We start from the raw sequence: 22,246 nt of genomic DNA on the forward strand, positions 1-22,246 counted from the left end.
CCACAAGGAACTGTGGTTTTATTCTGTATCTCCCAATTATGAATTATGAGAAAAGAAGCTGTAATTCTCTGTCAAGGTTTTTGTTTCTCCAGATCCAGGCACATAACTAAATTGTAGTAAGTTACTATACAAAGCCTGGCAAAGATAGTTGATCAAATCAAGATCAAGATTCAATTGGATTGGGCAACTATTGAGCAGTGGTTCTGAAAGTGTACTCGAGCATAGATGCGTAAAATTTAAATTGGAAATTTCCCTCGGAATTAATAAAGTATCTATCTATCTAAATGTGTATTGGGCGAAAGTAAATTATAACGTTATCATGCTGTGTTCAAACGTAAATGTATTGTAAAATGTAGTTTTTGGTGAGAAACTTGAAGGAGTTGTTTTAAAGTGTCGATGTTGTCAACTTCCTAACAAAAAACAGTATGCAAATAGTTATAAAGGAGTCTATGTTGAGGTACATGGGATTTATTATTTTTGGTTTTATTGCGAGATCAAATTGAGAATTATGAAGAATTGTGGAATTTCATATTTCTGGAAAATGCAAAACGAAAAGCAAAACTTTAAAAAGAAAAAGTCCAGCATGCATGGCCGGTTCTCCAAGATTTCCCCCTGCAGCCTTTGATTTCAAGCAGGGAAACTTGTGCTGAGCAGTGAGCGTAACTGATTTTTTTCAGAGCCATAAGATTTTCTTCGTCCCTCTTTTACAGTCGCTTAGAAACCTTAGAACAGAGAAAGATCAAGGGGAGTCCATAATTGTTTTTCTTTTTTTTCCCCCCACAGTTTGAAGTTTGCTTTTGTCAGCCCATTGTAACACATTGTGTTCTGAGGGTGTTGAACATTGTTGTGAAGGATTATAAATAGGTGTTCTTAGGCATTCATTGCTGTGATTGTTTTATTTTGGGGGGCCATTGCCAGCTGGCAATCCCTATGGCCAAACACTATGAGAAACTTAAAAACAGGATATGAATGCAAAGAATATGAGGTTGTATACTCTAATGGCAGCGATCTACCATGCAAGGTGCTGACCTAACCATCAGGTGTAAGGTTAGCTGGAACCGACAGAACTGAACCCAAAAGCACTACACAGAGACAGGCCGAATACAATATAGTTCAGTTTACTCAGTAATCCAGGCAGGGTCAAATACCGGTATATCAGTCCAAAAGGCAAACAAATCCAGTAAGGAGCAGGCAGAAGAATCGGAGTCCAGAAACAGGCAGGGTCAAAACGGGCAGATCAGGAAAACTAAACAGGTAAACTAGACGATCGCTTGAGAGCTTGGCAGGAAAACACAAGACAATCTGGCAGGGAACAAGTGGGTGAGAACTGGTATATATCCTCTGAGAGAACTAATGAGGGAATAAGAAGCAGGTGAGGAGATGGGCTGTGGAAACCATGTGAGGGGAATAAGTTGATTGCAGGCAGTGAGGATGAATCAGCTTTACAAACAGTAGTCCAATACTAATACAATACATCATACACAACACAGCACAATATCCATATCTCCTACTCTGTCACCATGACTCCTGGAAAAAGAAGACACAATTACACCTAGAATTATTGTTTGTTCAAAAAAACAATAGCTGATGGAGCAAAGGACAGTCTGTATGTATTAGTACTACCGTTGGGGAGACTTAACCCCCACCCTGATGGAAGCCTCTCGAATTCAACATGTTAAGGAAGTAAATGGTCCAAAACAATAGTTTGAGCCTTTGAAGGTCATTAAGGGTAGCACCAATAATCTGAAGGCACAATTTGACTATTATTTAGGGTTTGTTAATATTTTTATGACTAAGACTAACCCAAAACAGCATATCATAGAAAAAGAAAAGGACAGAGTCAATAAAGGAAGAATAATACATTTTTATCAGTGTCATTATAACATTATAACTTTACAACTTCATTAAAATTAAAAAAACATTGATTTGATTGACATGTTTCCTTTCTATATATAGCATCTGTGTTTGTATCAAAAAAAAGGTTTCTAGTCTAGCCCAAATACTTATATTGCTGCCACTGGCTCACTCTTATCACACACAGTGCATGGGCAGGAGGAAAGGGCCTCTTCCGATCCAGTGGAAGATGAAAGTTGACTGGAAGGGGTACCATTAATCTGGACCCTCTGAGACCTGTTAGTTAAGTCATTGAGCCAACATACCGTACTAATATCCATATTGAAATTAGATAATTGCATGTGCAAGAACATGTGGTTGAATACAATTAAAAGCAGAAGAAAAGTGGAGTTTGTCTTAATAAATCCCAATCTTTGTTTAGCAAGTGGTGTACGCCTTTTTTTGTGCATAAGCAACATTTATAAATGAGACAACACAGCTGTTTTATTTCACAGCAAGGCCCGATGGCTGACACTTGGGAAGGTCCTATCCAGGGTCTTTGAACTGTGAGATGAGATCTGCATCTTTTTGGAGGAGGAGAGTAATGAACCTGGCCTCAAGTTTAGTAATAACAACTTCCTCATGAAAGTTGCATACCTCAGTGACATGTTCAACTTAATGAACTAAATTGCACTTGCAAGGGACCAACACACACCTTCCACATCTGGCAGATAAAAATTACATAATTCACACAAAAACTGGAGATGTGGGAGCAACGAGTTAAGGAAGGAGATATAGACTCATTTGAGAACCTCAAATCATTCATCGAGGTCAACAAGTTGCAGAACATAGTAATGGTTGCTGCTATTTTAATGTTCTAAATGTCGTAGAACCTTTGAATTAGGTAGGCCATAGCGGAGGTCTACACTGTCAGAGTGCCCTTCTAGTTATTAATGTGCTGTTGGTCTAAACACATTCTGAGGTGCTGAGCATAGAGCTCTGTGCTGTTGGAGCAATTATAAATGGTTTGTGGGTTGGCAAGCAATTTTTCATTCAGTGTTTTCATAAAAGCCTTATTTTTATGCATTTTCTTTCATTACAAAAAAATAAACAGTTACTATTGTTTAACATTTAATCAAAGTCTTAACATTATGACACTTTAGATAAAAGTGTCTTTGAGTTACAAGAAAAGCGCTATACAAGTATTATTATTATTATTATTATTATTATTATTATTATTATTATTATTATTATTATTATTATTATTATTAAAAGTCTTTAGTGCAGTGCTTCTTTTTCGGTTTTCGATCATTTCTTCACTTTCTCCCGACCTGTTGCTTTTAAATCCCCCGTCTCTCTGTCGCTCTGTGTGTACCTGGCCTGTACCACTACACTCGCTGTCTTTGAAGCGTCTGTCCCCCTTCCTTCTTTTACATAATGGTATGATCCTAGTCTGTCCTCGCATGTGATTGACCGCATGGTGTGCCCATCAAATAAAGTCCTGCCCCTGCCTGGATCGTTGAAAAATCAGTACTTTTTGTATATTGTATAATCTTCGTTTGTTCGTTCGGAGGGGCCACAGGTGGGTCAAGGCTCAGTGTTACAGGGGCATTGGCCCCTATTGCCCACCCCCCAAGACCGCCACTGGGGGTGGTGTCGGAGCTCCGTGCTGTCGGAGCAAAAGTCAAGGGCATCAAAGAGCGCGTTAATATTTTTGTTGCGTTATTTTTTCTGTGATTAATTAATCGAAATTAACGCGTTAATTCAGCAGCCCTAGTATTAATCCATTCACTGGGTTTATTATATTTTACACATATGTCAATGTTTCTCCTAATCCATGGTCCCTGGCTGGCCCTGTGTGAATGCAATTGGTGTTGTAAGAATTATCTTAGCGTCCCATTTGTTTTACATGGATACAGGTGTTTGTCACATTAACTCGTATCAAGTTGCAAATAATATAACATTTGATATTGTCATGATTAAAGTGATCATCTTTGTAGTGTGTCCTAATTCGGATGATTGTGCTTTCTGTCTCCTCCCCAGCCTTTGAACTATGAGAAGAGAAAAGTTCACACACTCAACATTGAAGGCTCCAACACTCATCCAGACACCCGCTTCTCCCACCTGGGGCCATTTAAGGATTCCACATTGCTGCGAGTCATTGTGGGTGATGTGGATGAGCCTCCTCTTTTCTCCATGGACTACTACATTATGGACATGTATGAAAACTCTCCTGCCGGTACCCAGGTTGGCACTGTTACTGCTGTGGACCCTGATAGCACCAACAGCGCTATCCGGTAAAGGAAATAGTTAACGATGTGATGTGTGTGTGTAGGTGTTTTGCATGTGTACGTCTGGTAGTATTTGGGGTTCAGGTGTCCCGATAAGAGAATAGGCTTTTGCAGTTCAGTCTTCACCAGCAGGTCCACTAAAGAATTGTACTACTTTCTACTTTTCTGTAAATAGTACATTTCCCTCACTTACCTGTGTATGTCTCCCTTGGCACATGCGCTGCAGCAGAGGCACAGCGTTGCTTTCTCATAGGGGTAAATATAATTTGATTTCAGGTCATGGCATTAGTGTGCCTGGATGTTAAGACTGCACCGGCTGTAGACGAACATTTTGAAGGAGAATATTGTGTCTAGGTTTCTTGACATCAGTCTGATAACTGCAGGCAGCTGGCTAGCTAGCGTTAGCTACCCAGCAGGGCAGACGTGTCTGTCATCATCATAATGTCTCATCAACAAACACAAACTAATGCACAAAGCAGTGTGCACAGCCTTTCCAGTCTGTCCATCTCATTGGTGCCACCGTTAAATTCACTATGAGACAGTCAGAGCCAGCTGGCCACATGGAGCTGAGCAGTACCTGGAGTCATTTAAATATGCAACAAATGTTCCCACTTGTCTAAAGTATATAGTATGTTATTCTATGTTTATATTTTTGTTGTAGTAGTTTGGTATGTGTATAGTGTATTCTCACATATTCTTTATATTGTGTATTCTATAGATAATCTAAATCAGAGGCATCCAAACTGCGGCCCGCGGGCCAACTGCAGCCCACGAACCATTTTTTATTTGCCTGCAGCACATTCTAAAAATAGAATGGAATGTGGCCCACACATGAAACTTCTACTTGACTGTATTGTAGTTCTTAGTTTGACCAGTAGGTGGAACTACTCACTAGCTGCAGTCCTAAGGCCGCTTCTCCACAATTTTTTTTAATTTTTTTACCAAAGACAGAAATTGCCGCGCGATGACCAACAATGTCAGAACAAACGAAACGCAAGCTAGCAAGTGAATGCAGAAATTTTCAGGCACGATAGGAAATTGAATATTTCTTCAAAGAAGTCAAGGGGAAGTGTATCTGTTTGATTTGCAATGAAGCGGTCGCAGTGATGAAAGAGTATAATTTACGACGACACTACGAAACCAAGCATCCGACCTACACGTCCTACACTGTTGCTGAGCGAGAGGAGAAAGTAAAGCAAATGGCAGCTAGCCTGCAGACTCAACAACAGTACTTTTACCGTGCTAACAAAACACAAGAAAATGCTTCAATAGCCAGCTACGAGGTAGCTCAACTCATAGCGCAACACGGGAAAGCTTTCTCAGACGGTGACTTCATTAAACAGTGCCTCACTAAATTCGCTGGAATAATGTGCCCGGAAAAGATGCAGGAGGTGTGTGCGCCAAGGTGCGAGAGAGTGGCGGCGAGGCTGTTAAATTGCACTGTATCATCCACCAAGAAGCTCTCTGTGCCAAGACAGTCCAGCTTGGTGATGTGATGACCACAGTTGTGAAAACTGTCAACATAATTCGAGCACGAGGGCTCTACCACAGAGAATTTCAAGCGTTCCTGTCTGATGTCGATGCTGAATATGGGGACGTTCTCTATCATTATGATGTGCACTGGCTGAGTCACGGCTCCGTACTGAAGCGGTTTTATTCCCTGAGATCATAAATTGACCAGTTTTTGAAAGAGAAGAACCGACCTCTTCATGAACTGAGTGATCCTCTATGGTTGGCAGACCAGGAATTTCTAGTTGATCTCACTGGTCATCTTAACTCACTGAACAAGGGCATACAAGGCAGACCAGCTGGAACTACAACTTTATGCACACATGAAAGCATTCTGTGCGAAGCTTCGTCTTTTTGAGACACAACCACGCAACTTAAACCTTGCGCACTTCCCTACGCTGCCCGAAATAAAATGTGTTCATCCAAAGGGCAACCTTTCTGCTAAAAAGGGGAAATATGTGTCTGTGATCACGTCTCTTATGGAAGAATTCAATCAGCGTTTCCAAGATCTTTCTGTTATTGAGAAAGAAATCAAGCAGTTCTCAACTCCCTTCCTGGTCGATGCAGAAGAAGTGGAAGAGAGTCTGCAATTAGAACTCATCGAAATGCATTGTGATGATTCTCTGAAGAATCAACATCAGCTCCTCTCCCTACCCGACTTCTACCGCAGCTTGGAAAAGGCTAAGTTTCCTCTGATGCGACGCCACGCAAAAAGAATGACAAGTCTGTTTGGCACAACATACATATATGAGCAAACATTTTCTTTGTTGACGCTGAACAAAAGTAGATTGAGAACCAAACTGACCGACAGCCATCTCTGTGATGTCCTTCGCATCTCAACCACCAAACTCACTCCTGACCTGCCAGCAATCCTTCAGTCCAAAGCGCAGCATCACTGCTCCCATTGAGTGCAACGCTGTTCCCATTGTAGGTGAGTTCAAATATATTACACAGTATTCATGTGTTCAAAAGCCCAATTATTTAATAAATTAAGTCAATTAAAGTTGATAACATTTTCTAAAAAAACGTTAGCTGATGAGTTAACAACGGCAATTAATTATTTGCATAACTAGCTTAAATATAGCCTAACGTTACCCTTCCCCTCTTATTTTTCCCTCTTTATACAGGACTGTGACGGGGGTCCCCATCCTGATGAAGAAGCAATCTGAGGCTGCTGTTTTGAGAATGAGCTGCCAACCCTTTTTGTAAAAAACTAAAATTGATAAATGAAAACCCATTAATGGAGAGATGTGATTTTTGCTGTTTTTTGTTCTTTAAGTATATTAAGTTAAGCATAATTGACCTACATTTGATTTATTTTATAAATGTACCTACATTTGATTGATTTTATTTAGAAATAGATAAATGGAAAGAGGTGATGTAGGCTGTTTTTTGTTCTTTAAGTATATTAAATTATCAAGCATAATTGACCTACATTTGATTGATTGATTTGTATGACTGTTAATACACTAGAGATGATGCGATATACCTTAACTTTAGTGAGTGGCCCAACCTTTTGCATATTTTTCTGTATGTGGCCCTCAGTGAAAAAAGTTTGGACACCCCTGTTCTAAATGTATATATTTGTAGTATTGATAATTATATATATACTGTGTAATTTTTTAATTGCCTTGATAACCTGCTGCTGTTGTAACGCAAGAATTTAGGATCCATCATCCATCCACTCACCAACCATCCATCCACCCCATCCATCCATCCTCTGTCCATCCATCCAGCCCTCCATCCATCCACCCTCCATCCTTCCATCTATCCATCCATCAATATACATATTGCCCAGCCCTACTTGAAAGAACTCCAACTGCTAGTCACCAAACATTGTCTATGGAGAAAATAAAGCCTATTTTCCCATCCACAACCCTGGATATCCATAGTAATTCCTCCCACTCCTCAGCTCTACCACTGCCAAAACAACAGGGTGTTTTTGATGGTTTACTGAATGGTACAGATTCAGTGGTGGGATGTAATTCAGCAAACATCTTTTGATTCTGGCCTTACATTGGTCAATTTGCACTTCTGGAGCGGATCAGTGGGAAGGGCCAATGAGGTGGACCAAACACTGAATGAAATGGCTGTTAAAGAAACAGGTTGGACTTCTTAAACATACAGTAGATAGTGTATACAGCAGTACTGTGATTATATGCTGTACATTTCACCTATGGAAAGGCAGTTGGAATGTTTAACCCTGGCACTGCTAATGCCTTTGTTTTTTTGTTTTTTATATTTGTTTTGCCTTTATTGGATAGTAGATATAGAGAAACAGGAAAGGGGAAGAGAGAGGGGACGGCTTGCAGCGAAGGGCCGCGGGTTGTCTTCTGCATTAAGGGCTCCCGTTACTACCTTTCTTTAGTCCTTTAGAGCTACAGGGTTATTAGGGAGATTAGAGTTAGGGTAATTACCCTTCATTTACCTATTTGGTGGTTTTAATGGGAGAGCAACCACTTACCACCATCAACAGATGCTCATCTTTTATTTCTATCAGGTAGTAACAACATTGAAATAGATGACTTGGCCCTTTAAGGGAACAAGTTAAAAGTTAATCATTGGATCTGTCTGCTTGTATGCCTTTTTTATTGGGATGAAGAAGTAGATGCACATTTTATTGAGTTAATTTAAGACAAATCAGACGCAAATTATTATTCCAAGCAGAGAGTTTAAATGTCTTAATACATGCTGGAGGGTTAAGGTTTCAGTTGTATCCCATGCCGTGCATTCTACAGTATCTGGATTACTTTTTTGACAGGGTTTCATTGACAATGACTATAATGACCAAATATAGTAAATGTAGCTACATATATACAGTATATAACAGAGCATTTTGATTATAATATAACTTTTAATCGTATTATCCGGTCATTAAGAGGCTTAAATAATACAAGCAAGTGTATTGGCATGACAATTGTTTGTTTGTTTTGTTACAACCCCTCATATATTATTTTGATTTCTTTGGCTAGATTTTCAAAGTTGAGTAAGTGATTAGCTTGCCATTGGAAAAACCAGTTGATTTCTTCAGAATAATTAAGGAGTTGTAGAAGAAGAATACAATTTAAACTGTTAAACTCTAAAATGCCCATAATACAGAAAACAACATGACGATTACTGTGTTTTATTTATTTTTATGATTTATAGTTTGTGCATTCCACTTAAAAAAGATATGGTTTCATAACCATCAATAGATTGCTCATGATTACTATTTGTAGACTTCTGTGCTCTAAATAAATGCACAAGTATCATCATGTTGCAGTGTCTATTCAAATCAAATTTAATTATATAGCGCAATATCACAAATTACACATTTGTTTCAGTGGACTTTACAGACTGTACAGCATACAACACCCTCTGTCCTTAGACCTTCACACCACACAAGGAAAAGATTCCTAAAAGAAACGCCACAATTACAGGGGGGAAAATGGAAGAAACCTCAAGGAGAGCAACTGAGGAGGGATCCCTCTCCCAGGACGGTGTGTAGAGGATAAACAACATAGTAAAAATACAACATCCATTTGACATAAATGATGGTGTGATTGAAAAAGAAAAAAAGAAAGGATGAATCCAATTGTACTATATTATCCTCAAAGTAGTAAAATCAAAATATTAAAATATGTTTCAATGGCTGTACGTCCTCTTTATGGTTCATGTCATTCTGTATCGCAGGTACTTTATAGAAAACGAAGAGGAAAGACTTTTGTATTTCACTATCGAGGTGAACAGCGGCATCATCAGGACTACTCAGGTTCTGGACCGGGAGGAGACTGCATGGCATAACATCACTGTGATGGCTGCAGAGGTTGGTAAGTTCACAGCAACAGCAGACCATATCAAACTGTCGCTACCTGTTGTTCTACATATCCATCCATGACATCCATCCATCCATTCGCCACTGTATATGTTCTTAAGGTAACCTCTAAACAAGCTCTTAGTTATTGCACTTCTGTTGCATCCCATCTAGCTCTTGTTCCTATGGAGGTTGAATGCACTCATTTTAAGTTTAAAAATATATATAATTGCAATGTAATGTATTTAAGCCTGTCCAACATGAAGAGAACACTTTTGAGAGCAGAATTGTGTTTATTTTAGAACAGCAAAGGACACAGTAGATGACAGAACCAGGGTTATATTGAGATTTAAAAGATTACACCTCAGGGAATCAGTCATTTCTAACTTCTACTTTTTTATAGTTGCACTAATTAATATTCTCTATGAACAGAGAACGCAATACACTACATTACAATAACCCTTTATTACAAAAAGTAAGTTAAGTGGCAGTTACCCTCTCTCTATGTAAATAGTAGGGCTTTCAAGCGATTTAACATTTTTTAAAATTAATTACATGCTTTGTCATTAATTAATCTTAACCTCTTAACGGGTGGACGGCTTGCCGGCCTATTTCCTGGTGTGCTCTGTGCCCTGTGTTGTATACAGTCAGCTGTAGTTGGAGTATTTACACAATGCCGCATATCATTAGAAAGCTTCGAATCTCATCTATTTAGTGAGACAAAATGTTTTTAGATCAAAATCACAACAACAAGTACAGTAGGCATCTCACACAAGCAAGCAAACCCATAACTTTGAGCCAACTCACCTATGAAGTCTCATCATTGTCCTGTAATCAGTAATAATAATAAGTGCATTGTAGAGTGCCACACGATTGTTTCCAGTAAAAATATATCCATCTTGAACATCGTCACATTGATAAAAGCCCATGAACAGCTGTTGCAATCTTTGAAATCAGCTGATCGATTTGTGAGATTTTTTTTCACATGGAGAAAATGTTACTCCCGCTGTCCGCACAGCCAAATGGCTGCTTCTCACGTGGAGAGCGGACATTAGGCGTTCGATTGACACTTCATTTGAGCCATGCAATTTCTACAGCCATCAAAGCCAATCATTGTCAACTTGATATGGAAGTGCCAGCCCTCACGTATCGTGTAGACAGTGAACTGTTCAACCTTTAGACATGTGACAAGCTTGGTTTTATTAAAAAAAAAAAAATGTAAAAAATTAATTGGTGGCTCGCATGGCAGTGGACTACATAAAGGGGTAATATATATGACTATGCAGTCCATACAGATATTTCATAAAAACACTAAAACAAGCAGGGCTATTACATATAACCCATTACAACACAGTGTCTGCTCTATTAGCCTACAAATAATAATATATAATAATAATTGATAAAAGATGGAAATATAGACTAGAAACAAGATATTCAAACTTGCTCAGCCGGAACACTGACTCACTGCGGAGTCAGGTGCTCCTGTTTAAAAAAAGAAGAAGGTACGAGCCATACAAGACGAGAAAAGGTGGTTTCAAGCGAAGTAATTTGGAACAGCATTTCCAAACGACGCATCCAAAATTCAACGAAACTTACACACTTGGAAGTGAAATTAGTAAATCAAATAGAGCATCTTCTTCTCTTTCTGGAAAAAAAAGGCTCATACACAGGACAACTAATATAGCTGAATGATTAAAGAGCCTTCAAAATGATATTTCGTCAGTGTAATTGGGCTTAGTATATGATAGAGGTTGCATTTCTATTGTGAAATGTGCTATATATTTTTTTATTATTATTGATGTATTAATATTAATAAATCACGATCATAACAGCATAAAAATGACTTCCGCTAACAACAGCAATGTTCGGGCGATGACGTCACAAGTAGAACACAGCCGCCAGTGTTTGTCTGCATTGAAGCGTCCAGCAAAGACTGCTGTCAATTATTATGAGAAAGAATGGACAACAATCGATCGCCAAGAATAATTGGCAAGTGATGTGTTGTATGGGGATGTGAGGCCGTCTCCAAATCTAGCTTTCTGTGGCCAAAAGATGATAAAATGTTGCGTTTATGGACAAGACAAGTGCGTTGATGAAAGGAAAGGAAATGAGATTCAAAAATAATATAAACTGAACGCAGATGTTGTGCCTACAATACTGCCAAGACCCCAGCCAGCACAAGCCAGCACGCCGATTCAAACACCTCCGCCGATGCAGAGTCCTCCACCAAAGAGACAACGAAATGCATTCGCCAAAAGGGAGAGACCGAAGGTAAGCCGTGCTACTGTATCATTTATTTATTGTTACAAGCATAAAGCCATAATCAGTCTAGGCCTACTGTATGTAACGAGTTTACCCCAGGCCCTAGCCGATATGTGTGTTATTGTTTGTAGTATTAATAACTTTAGATAATTACACTCCATTAGCTTAATTAAGTACAGATTCAATGTTTATAACAGGCTTCCCCATTTTATTCTGTAGTTTGAGTAAAAGAGTGAGTCTATCACCCTATTATTACATAGGTATTGGAAACATTGTTGAATGAAGCCACTGACAGAACTGAGGATACATGTATGATCAGCAACAGTCTATTGCACATCCACACTGAGGAGGAAGCTGTGTGTACACAAGTATACAGACTGTACGTCATCTGTACATTACAGTTGTAGTACCAGTAGACCTGCACATGACGTGTTAAAAATACAATGTATAGCATCACTACATGCATGTACATAATTCATATATTTGTTTAATTTGATATCATTGCTCTCTCAATCAATTCAACCACATCTTATATAATGAATGTTATTAGATATTTTCTTTACGCAGACATGTATAAATGTAGCCGGTTTGCGACTGACACCACGATAGACTTATTATTACTTATTAGTGAAGTTGTGTTTTGTACATTTCAGACATGTCAGAATAAAATTGCTGTGCAGACGGATCCCCCTCAAAGGATACACCAAAGGTCCATGCAAGCACGACCACGCATCAGGTCAGCTGGACTGCAAGTTCCAATCCATGTTGGTTGTTCCAAAGGTCAGCATCATAATATATATATATACAATAAAATCTTTTTGATTATAAAACATCTTTTTTGCAGAGTATGTTACTGAACTCTTGACCGAGACTCAATGCTTTGTGCCAAGACAATGTTGATGAAGAACCTTTCAAAGTCCCAGATCCACTCAGCAGTCGGTGGGAAGAACCAAACAAGAGGGATGCTGTTGTGCTGTATAGAAGCAGATTCAATCACTGAACTGACATTATGTTTTTCTATTGACTCTAATAAAGTGCTGATACTTGAACAACGTGCAGTTGTCAGATGGAAACGTAGTGTTGGGTTTAGGAACCCAGAGAGCGCTACGATTGCCTTTCAAATGAATCCAGCAAACTGCTAAATGATCAAGATAGTATTTATTTAAAGTGATGATGACAGCATTTCAATAATACTCTCAGCCGAGGGCACTTTCAACACACCAAGTCCACAGTCCAAATCAATAAAGAGCCAGTTAGCTGTCTGTTGGTAAAAGTGAAAGTGGTACAGAAACATCATGAACATTTTTGCTATATTCTCCTCAGAAGGGGCGTCGTCTTCTCGCATTGGTCCACGTTGTCGCGGTTACGCCCCTTGGTCGGCAGTGTTGTTGTGACGAGATGGAGGTAGACCTGAAACTCTCTACAAGGAGAAGTGTACCTACAGTGTTTCATATTCATAATTAATATAGTGTTCATTATACATTCTTGTGCAGAAATACATGTAGTGCAATAATACATATTGATTGAGGTGGACAAGTACATGTGATAATCATCAAGTGTGAATTGATATGAATGGCACATGATGGCATTCTGTGGTTCTTACCAAGTGTTCCCCAGCAAAATCTCACTAGCTGGCGGTATGCCACAGAGCAATACCTTCTGTAAAATACAAGATAATATATGTCAATGGTAATCACTTCAACCTTATTTTCTTATTTATTTATTTATTCTGTAACTTTGCCAGAGTGACCATTCGACTCCCCATAAATACATCAAAGTGTCTGAGCTCTACACATTTGTGCACACAAGTAACTTACTCATTACGTGTACCTGTCCCTCTTCGAATACCTTTGGTAGGCTGTCTGCAACACCCAAACAATTTGATTGGAATCCTGGGTGATCTGTTATGCAGGTTATGTTTGCACCATGTCTCTCATATTCATTGAATTCCTCCATGACATCCTTTTCTTGGCAGCAGCTCTTCAATTGCTTCCATAATTGTACAGTTTTCACACAATATGCAATATTCAGAAAAAAGGCCAATATTAACGTCATCTTAATTTCATACTATTTATATGCCTGTGTTTCACGACAGGACAAGTAAGCAGCTCATAAGCCTGTTACGGTCGTACGGAGGTCGGATCTATCTAGTAGCAACAGTTTACCCGTTTCACGTAATTCTCATAAAGTTACGACATCGTAACTTCCATGAAAATCTGGTAAGTGTTCCAGCTACTATAGGCAGCCGTAAGACACTCGTCAGTAGGCAGACTATACTTTATAAAACAGCGCTGTCCTCCGGTCTGTTTGTTAGCTAATAGCAAATACTTTATATACAGCCTCGTAATATATGACGTTTGACATTAGACAAATAATTGAATATTTAGCAATTTGCGGACAACTAGTCGGGTTCCATAACAATTCAAGGAAACCAAGCTATCGAATCGATATAGGATAGCTTGTGATCTATTTACGATTGAGGATAATGTTACGTTTTATTATGATGTATTTACTATTGATTGGGAAGTTCTATGAACGATAGTCAAATGTATATACCTGTCTGTGTTCTGTTGCCGCAGAGGATCTCCGCCAAATCCAGGAACACCATCACCATCATCCGCATGATCGCACCCGTCTGTGTCTCCATCTTGAATACTGTGTCTCGAGCTGCTCTGTTTCCACCACGTTAAACTTGCCCGCATGATCTAAATCCACGACACCGGCATCCTCTTCAATACACTCCTCTTCTTGAAATTGCAACGAGTCTATTGACGACTTACTGTCACTCGATTTTGTCGAAATATCCGAGCCAGAGTCCGACATCGCCACGTCTGCCGTGCTGTCTGTGTATTCAACTGGTGGACTCGTGTTCTACTTGTGACGTCAGAACACGGCGTCGGCTGTTTCCGGTAGCGGCGATGTCAACATCGGTGGGTCGACATACTAAATCATGATTTATTAAATACTGTGGGCATTGTGTCATTAATAACACATTATTTTACACCACAAATAGCATTTACTATCATCAGTAGAATTTCATGTTTATCATTTTGTAGGCCCTTTAACTGAGGCATCTTTTGAGATCGCATGGATTTTGGCTCAGGCAAAAAAATTTGACCACACTCAAAGATTCACAGACTCTGCATTCAACAACATACCCCAGCGTATTGCCGATATTTTGTATACGCCATATTTTTGTATACGTTATGCATTCGTTGGGCATTCGTCTGATATATTTTGTACAAGTAAGTGATACGCTATCAATAGGTTAGACATGCGTATCTGTATACATCACTTTTCTGATCCGATGAAAAGTTGGACGTATTTGGACTCTGAAAAATTGTGAGCTATTTTTCGTATCCGTTTCCGCCATATGGATATGTGTGACAGGGCCTTTACATCTGGGAGTTTATTAAATGTAAACTTTCCATTCTGGACTAAGTAACGTTTTCTCATCCGCTTCCATCATGTTGACGAGGCTACTGTGGCCGCGTTGCGTCGGTTGACGTAAAGGGTCAAGGAGAATCTAAGAGCGTGATTAATCTGCGTTAATTGTTTTGTTGCATTATTTTTTCTGTGATTAATTAATCAAAATGAACGTACTAATTTGACAGTCCTAGTAAAGAGGCATTCTTCAGAAACATTATTTAATAAGCAATTACATAATAAGGCCAAGATATGTCAAGTGTCTGTGATTTAGAGCCTGTAGTGGAGTTCTGAACCCAAATTACTTTTTTTCTAGTTTTTGGAAAGCTAATAATGCTTTTGCTAAATCAATGTTGGATATTAGGTATACATATTGGCATGTGTCTGCATATTTTAAATGCTGGATGCAACATACCAATCGAGAAAGAAAATGCTCCTCCAACATTTTTTTTGAGGGGGAATGGAATTTTGCATGTATTTTCTGATTGGATGAGAAGCAAACCATCCATCCATCCATCCATCCATCCATCGTCTACCGCTTATCCGGGATCAGGTCGCGGGGGCAGCAGCTCCAGTAAGGAGTAAGGAGTAAGCCCAGGTGGCATCCTTACTAGATGCCCGAACCACCTCAACTGGCTCCTTTCAACGTAAAGGAGCAGCGGCTCTACTCCGAGTCTCTCACGGATGGCTGAGCTTCTCACCCTATCTCTAAGGGAGACGCCAGCCACCCGTCTGAGAAAACCCATTTCGGCCGCTTGTACCCGTGATCTCGTTCTTTCGGTCATGACCCAGCCTTCATGACCATAGGTGAGGGTAGGAACGAAGATCGACCGGTATATTGAGAGCTTTGCCTTCTGGCTCAGCTCTCTTTTCGTCACAACGGTGCGGTAAAGTGACTGTAATACCGCCCCCGCTGCTCCGATTCTCCGGCCAATCTCTCGCTCCATTGTCCCCTCACTCGCGAACAAGACCCCGAGGTACTTGAACTCCTTCACTTGGGGTAATGGCTCATTCCCTACCCGGAGTAGGCAATCCACCGGTTTCCTGCTGAGAGCCATGGTCTCAGATTTGGAGGTGCTGATCCTCATCCCAACCGCTGCACACTCGGCTGCGAACCGATCCAGTGACTGTTGAAGGTCACAGACCGATGAGGCCATAAGGACCACATCATCTGCAAAGAGCAGCGACTAGATCCTCAGGTCACTGAACTGCAACCCCTCTCCTCCACGACTACGCCTCGATATCCTATCCATGAAAATCACGAACAGGATTGGTGATAAAGCGCAGCCCTGTCGGAGGCCAACATTCACGGGAAATGAGTCCGACTTACTGCCGAGTATCCGGACACAACTCTCGCTTTAGGCGTACAGGGATTGGATGGCCCTCAAAAGTGACCCCCTCACCCCATACTCCCGCAGCACCTCCAACAGTATCACCCGGGGGACCCGGTCATACGCCTTCTCCAGATCCACAAAACACATGTAGACCGGATGGGCATACTCCCAGGCCCCCTCCAGGATCCTTGCAAGAGTAAAGAGTTGGTCTGTTGTTCCACGACCAGGACGGAATCCGCATTGTTCCTCTTCAATCAGAGGTTCGACTACCGGCCGAACCCTCCTTTCCAGTACCTTGGAGTAGACTTTACCAGGGAGGCTGAGAAGTGTGATACCCCTGTAGTTGGCACACACTCTCTGGTCCCCCTTTTTAAATAGGGGAACCACCACCCCGGTCTGCCAACCCCTAGGCACTGTCCCAGACTTCCACGCAATGTTGACGAGGCGTGTCAACCAAGACAGCCCCTCAACACCCAAAGCCTTCAGCATTTCTGGACGGATCTCATCAACCCCTGCGGCTTTGCCACTGTGGAGTTGTTTGACTACCTCAGTGACTTCCATCAGGGAAATTGACGATGATCCCCCATCAGCTTCCAGCTCTGCCTTAACCATAGAGGGCGTGTTAGTCGGATTCAGGAGTTCCTCAAAGTGCTCCTTCCAGCGGCCGATAACCTTCTCAGTTGAAGTCAGCAGGGTCCCACACTTGCTGTACACAGCTTGGATGGTTCCTCGCTTCCCCCTCCTGAGGTGCCGGATGGTTTTCCAGAAGCACCTTGGTGCCGACCGAAAGTCCTTCTCCATAGTTTCTCCGAACTTCTCCCACACCCGCTGCTTTGCCTCTGACACGGCAGAAGCTGCCGCCCTTCTAGTCCTTCGATACCCTGCAACTGTTTCCGGAGTCCTCCCGGATAACATAACCCGGAAGGACTCCTTCTTCAGTCGGACGGCTTCCCTGACCACCGGGGTCCACCACGGTGTTCGAGGGTTACCGCCCCTTGAGACACCTAAGACCTTGAGACCACAGCTCATCACCGCAGCTTCAGCAATAGAGGTTTTGAACATCGCCCACTCAGGTTCAATGCCCCGAACCTCCACAGGGATAGCTGAAAAGCTCCGCCGGAGGTGTGAGTTAAAGATCCAGACGTTCCCAGTTCACCCGCACTACCCGTTTGGGTTTACCAGGTCTGTCCAGAGTCTTCCCCCACCCCTTGATCCAATTCACCACCAGATGGTGATCAGTCGACAGCTCCGCCCCTCTCTTCACCCGAGTGTCCAAAACATGCGGCCTCAGATCAGATGATACGATTACGAAATCGATCACCATAACCCGAAGGCGTAGGGAGGCGACCCTCTCGTCCACCGGGATAAACTCCAACGTAGCGGCGCTCAGCCAGGGGCTAGTGAGTATCCCCACCCCGGCCCGACGCCTCACACCTTGGGCAACTCCGGAGAAGAATAGAGTCCAACCCCTATCCAGGAGTACGGTTCCAGAGCCAAGACTGTGCGTGGAGGTAAGCCCCACCAGATCCAACTGGTAGCGATCCACCTCCCGCACTAGTTCCGGCTCCTTCCCCCACAGAGAGGTGACGTTCCACGTCCCCAGAGCCAGCCTCTGCTGCCCGGGTCTGGTCCGTCGAGGTCCCTGACCATCACTGCCACCCGTGTGGCAGCGCACCCGACCCCAGCGGTTTTTCCCATGAGTGGTGGGCCCACAGGATGGATGGATGGGAGGCACCACGTAGCTTCTTCGGGCTGTGCCCGACCGGGCTCCGTGGCAAACCCGGCCACCAGGCGCTCGCTGTCGGGCCCTCCCTCTGGGCCTGGCTCCAGACGGGGGCCCCGGGCTTCCTCCGGGCAGGGTCTCTCCTTTCCTTGCCCTTTCTTTCATGAAGTCGTTGAGAAGCAAACCTATTTACAAAAAAGGGGATAAGCAGGATTGTTTTTATCATCTTTTTATTTGTGAAAATTGCAACATGATATATTTTATTTAGGCACACTTCTTATTTAATACTAATTCATCAAGTATTTTGACATATCTTGCCTTGTTGTTGTAAAACATCTTTATATTCCTCAATTTAAATTGAAAATAATATTTTATATATTTTGGGTACAGATACTCGGGTATTATGTTGGCAATGATATTTTGAAATGATATCCAGCTGTACTGTTGAAGTTTTGACACCCACCTGTTTCTGCGGTAAGGACCCAGCCTTGGATATTTAACATTTTTACTATATTTATTTTTATGCGATTGCTGATAAAATAAAATAATTTTAAAATGTACGACTTTTGCACTGATGCAGCCGCCGCTCTCTGTGTGCAGTCACCACTCTGTAGTCTCGCACAATGTCCCGCTAACAAATGTACTCAGCCAGCGCAGATTAATTGCTTCACAGATTACTTTTCAATTTGTCTTTGAAGATTTACTTGACCTCAAAACAAATTACATTAAATATTAAGAACATTTCTAGACGTCTACTTAATTCAGTGGAATACCCTTTACGACACATTTAGTGATCTGACAGAATCTCTGAGTAGATGACATTATGCTGAATGCATCTGTGGAATAGTCAATCAGCTCTTTCTTCTTGATCCTCTTCTCGTTTCTCTCCAGCCAATGCTTATCTTGCCAATTACCCTTTTTCCTACCCTTTACTGCACAATGCTGTGAGTAATGGACTGAGCCAGGACATTCATAAATGCCACTCGGCTCAGTCACCCTGATGCTGAGTCTCTGGGGATTCATCTAAGAACCAAACCTCCTGTGCAGGTTTAATAATCAAAGATGTCACTCCAGCATGTCTCTTCTCCTGTGAACTAGTGTGAAATTAATCTCAGCACTAAAGTTTCTCTTAAGGACAGTAGAGGTTAGTCAGAGGGTTAACTGTTGGCCCTTAATCTGGTAAACATGCATATCAAGCTAGTGTCTAAGCAATCAGCCAAAGTCTGATTGTTATTCCATTATGCGTCTTGTTTAAATTTTAAAAGTTAGTTTGTGTCTTTTTCTGTTGTTCGAAAAGACCAACAGAGTGGTGAAGCATGGAGAGCCACACCGTATCTGATTGACAGCAGCTGGAGGGGCCCATCGGTGTCTGATTGACAGCAGCTGGCAGGCTGCCAGAGTGCCTAACATGTGTAGGGAAGGAGAAACTAGCAGCGTGTTGTTTGTAGTATTGAAAATTAAGAACCACAGCAGCATCTAACCAAACCCAAGTGATCTGTGCTGTGAAGTTTACATGATGTTTAATGTGAGCAGCTCATTAACCGTTTAGCCTGCAAACTGCCGTTAGCAGTGCACTTTTCCCCAATAAATGTTTGTTTGGTGGCTCGTTCAACAAGCTAAAGTCGGGCTCACACAACAGCAGTTTTGAAATCTGGTTGCGCCACACACATGAGGAGAAACTTCACAGATGTTCATTTCTCTAATCTCAAACATGCACACACTGCAAGATTAGAAAATAATGGTGCATCACACACACTACAGGATATTATTAAGATTATTGTGCCAGAGGGAGCAATGCACCACATCACGTGATCTCACGGGATGCAGATGTAAACAACCTGGAGACTGACGTGGTGCAACAACTTGCTACAGTAATACTTTGCAGTGAGAAAACACAACAGCAGAAGGCTGAACGAGTCTGGATGAGAACATGTTTATGGAGACACGCTCAAGGTTCTAAAGCGAAAACTGGACGAGAGTTTTTTAATCAGATCAGTTTTAATATCTGTCAGCAGTAGTATGTTAGCTAATGTTAGCTTCAATAGCTCAAATGTTTACTGTTGCTTTGCAGCGTCTCTCTCATTGGCTATTGTGGTCCCGCCCTGAAAGTACCGACATAATCATCCAGATTTTACATCCTTAATATCAAATAAGTTGAAAAATAAATTAGGGTGGCTCGATGAGTTGGCAAACATTTGTGAGGTTTAAGACTGGATCTGAAAACCCCTCACATCACCAGATAATATGGGCAACACATCGATACTGAGTTTTCTTCTGGTTGTTGGGAGGGGTCACTCAGGCATAACTGGGCCCAAAACTCATGTAGTCTGAGCCCAGCTTCAGATACACTTACACATACTTCTATTTTACTCTTCCTTTCATAGTCAGGGTCATCCTGAACAGGATAACATAAAAAAAAGAAAGAAAAAAAGAAATTGTCAATGTGTTATTATGTAAATTGAGAGAGTGCACAATAAAATATAGAGTTAATTATAGAATATAGATACATTGAAAGGCTTTAGCAAAAAAAATGCTATAAGAAAATGAGTTAGATTTCATGAAAATATTAAGGATTATAACTTTAAGGTCAGCATCTTAATTGAGATCTTGGGAGAATACAGAGCAGAGTAGCAGCTTCCGATCCTTCTGTGATGTAGTAGCCTAATGAGACTGTGAACAGGATCATTAGATGATATCTAATACTTTCAACTTACCAGTAGTTTGTCATTATCATGATGACTGGAAAACAACAATGCAGACTTTACGAAACATAATGCCACATTCGAATGTAATGGTTATTTTTTCACCCACTGGCAGGGAGTATTGATGGGTATATCCAGCTCAAACTTGATATAATACAAATGATGTTTAGCCAGCAACATGCCTTCTTCAAATCAAATCAAATGTATTTATACAGCCCAATATCACAAATTAAACATTTGTCTCAGTGTGCTTTACAGACTGTACAGGAAACGACACCCTCTGTCCTTAGACCCTCACATCGCACAAGGAAAAACTTCCTAAAAGAAACCCCATAATTAAAGGGGGAAAAATGGAAGAAACCTCAGGGAGAGCAACTGAGGATGGATCCCTTTCCCAGGACGGACAGACGTGCAATAGATGTTGTGTGTACAAGATAAACATAGTACAAATACAACATTTGACAGAGAGTATGTTGTTTTGAAAAAAGAGAAAGTATGGGTGAATCCAGGAAAATGTCAAAAAGGCTTCCTGGTGTCTAGCAGGAACAGGGCAGCAGGCACAGCCACGATTCCTGATCCAGACGTAAACTTTATCAGTGGCAACCTGCCACATGAGAGACACAGAAACTCCGGGGATGATGCCCTGGATGCTGTGTTAGTAACATACATTTACATAAATGCATACAGATAGAGAGGGAGAAGAAGAGAGAGGGAGGGGAGGAGAGAGGAAGAGAAGGAGGAGAGCAGGGAGGTGTCCCCCGGCAGTCTAAGCCTATAGCAGCATAACTAGGGGTTGATCCAAGGCAAACCTGAGGCAGCCCTAACTATAAGTTCCTCGTTCCCAGTGAATGTTGGCCTCCGCCAGGGCTGCGCTTTGTCACCAATCCTGTTTGTGATTTTCATGGACAGGATATTGAGGCGTAGTCGCGGAGGAGAGGGGTTGCAGTTCAGTGGCCTGAGGAGCTCATCGCTGCTCTTTGCGGATGATGTGGTCCTGATGGCGTCATCATTCTGTGACCTTCAACAGTCACTGGATCGGTTCGCAGCCAAGTATGAAGCGGTTGGGATGAGGATCAGCACCTCAAAATCTGAGGCCATGGCTCTCAGCAGGAAATCGGTGGATTGCCTACTCCGGGTAGGGAATGAGCCCTTACCCCAAGTGAAGGAGTTCAAGTACCTCAGGGTCTTGTTCGCGAGTGAGGGGACAATGGAGCGAGAGATTGGTCCGAGCAGCGGGAGCGGTATTTCATTCGCTTTACCGCACCATTGTGACGAAAAAAGAGCTGAGCCAGAAGGCAAAGCTCTCGATCTACCGGGCGATCTATGTTTCTACCCTAACCTATGGTCATGAAGGCTGGGTCATGACCGCAAGA

General features: G+C 41.6%; 1 protein-coding gene across 1 annotated transcript in view; it reads left to right on the forward strand.

The window, feature by feature from the left end:
- Positions 1 to 22,246, forward strand: part of LOC115022967 (cadherin-18-like) — a 112,398-nt gene that overhangs the window by 65,652 nt on the left and 24,500 nt on the right. The window contains exons 6-7 of the mRNA XM_029454091.1: positions 3,877 to 4,130; positions 9,306 to 9,442. Of these exons, the coding sequence (XP_029309951.1) occupies positions 3,877 to 4,130; positions 9,306 to 9,442 (391 nt within the window). The remainder of the gene's footprint in view (positions 1 to 3,876; positions 4,131 to 9,305; positions 9,443 to 22,246) is intronic.

The sequence above is a fragment of the Cottoperca gobio genome, chromosome 17, assembly GCF_900634415.1.
Source record: "Cottoperca gobio chromosome 17, fCotGob3.1, whole genome shotgun sequence".
Lineage (NCBI taxonomy): Eukaryota > Metazoa > Chordata > Actinopteri > Perciformes > Bovichtidae > Cottoperca > Cottoperca gobio.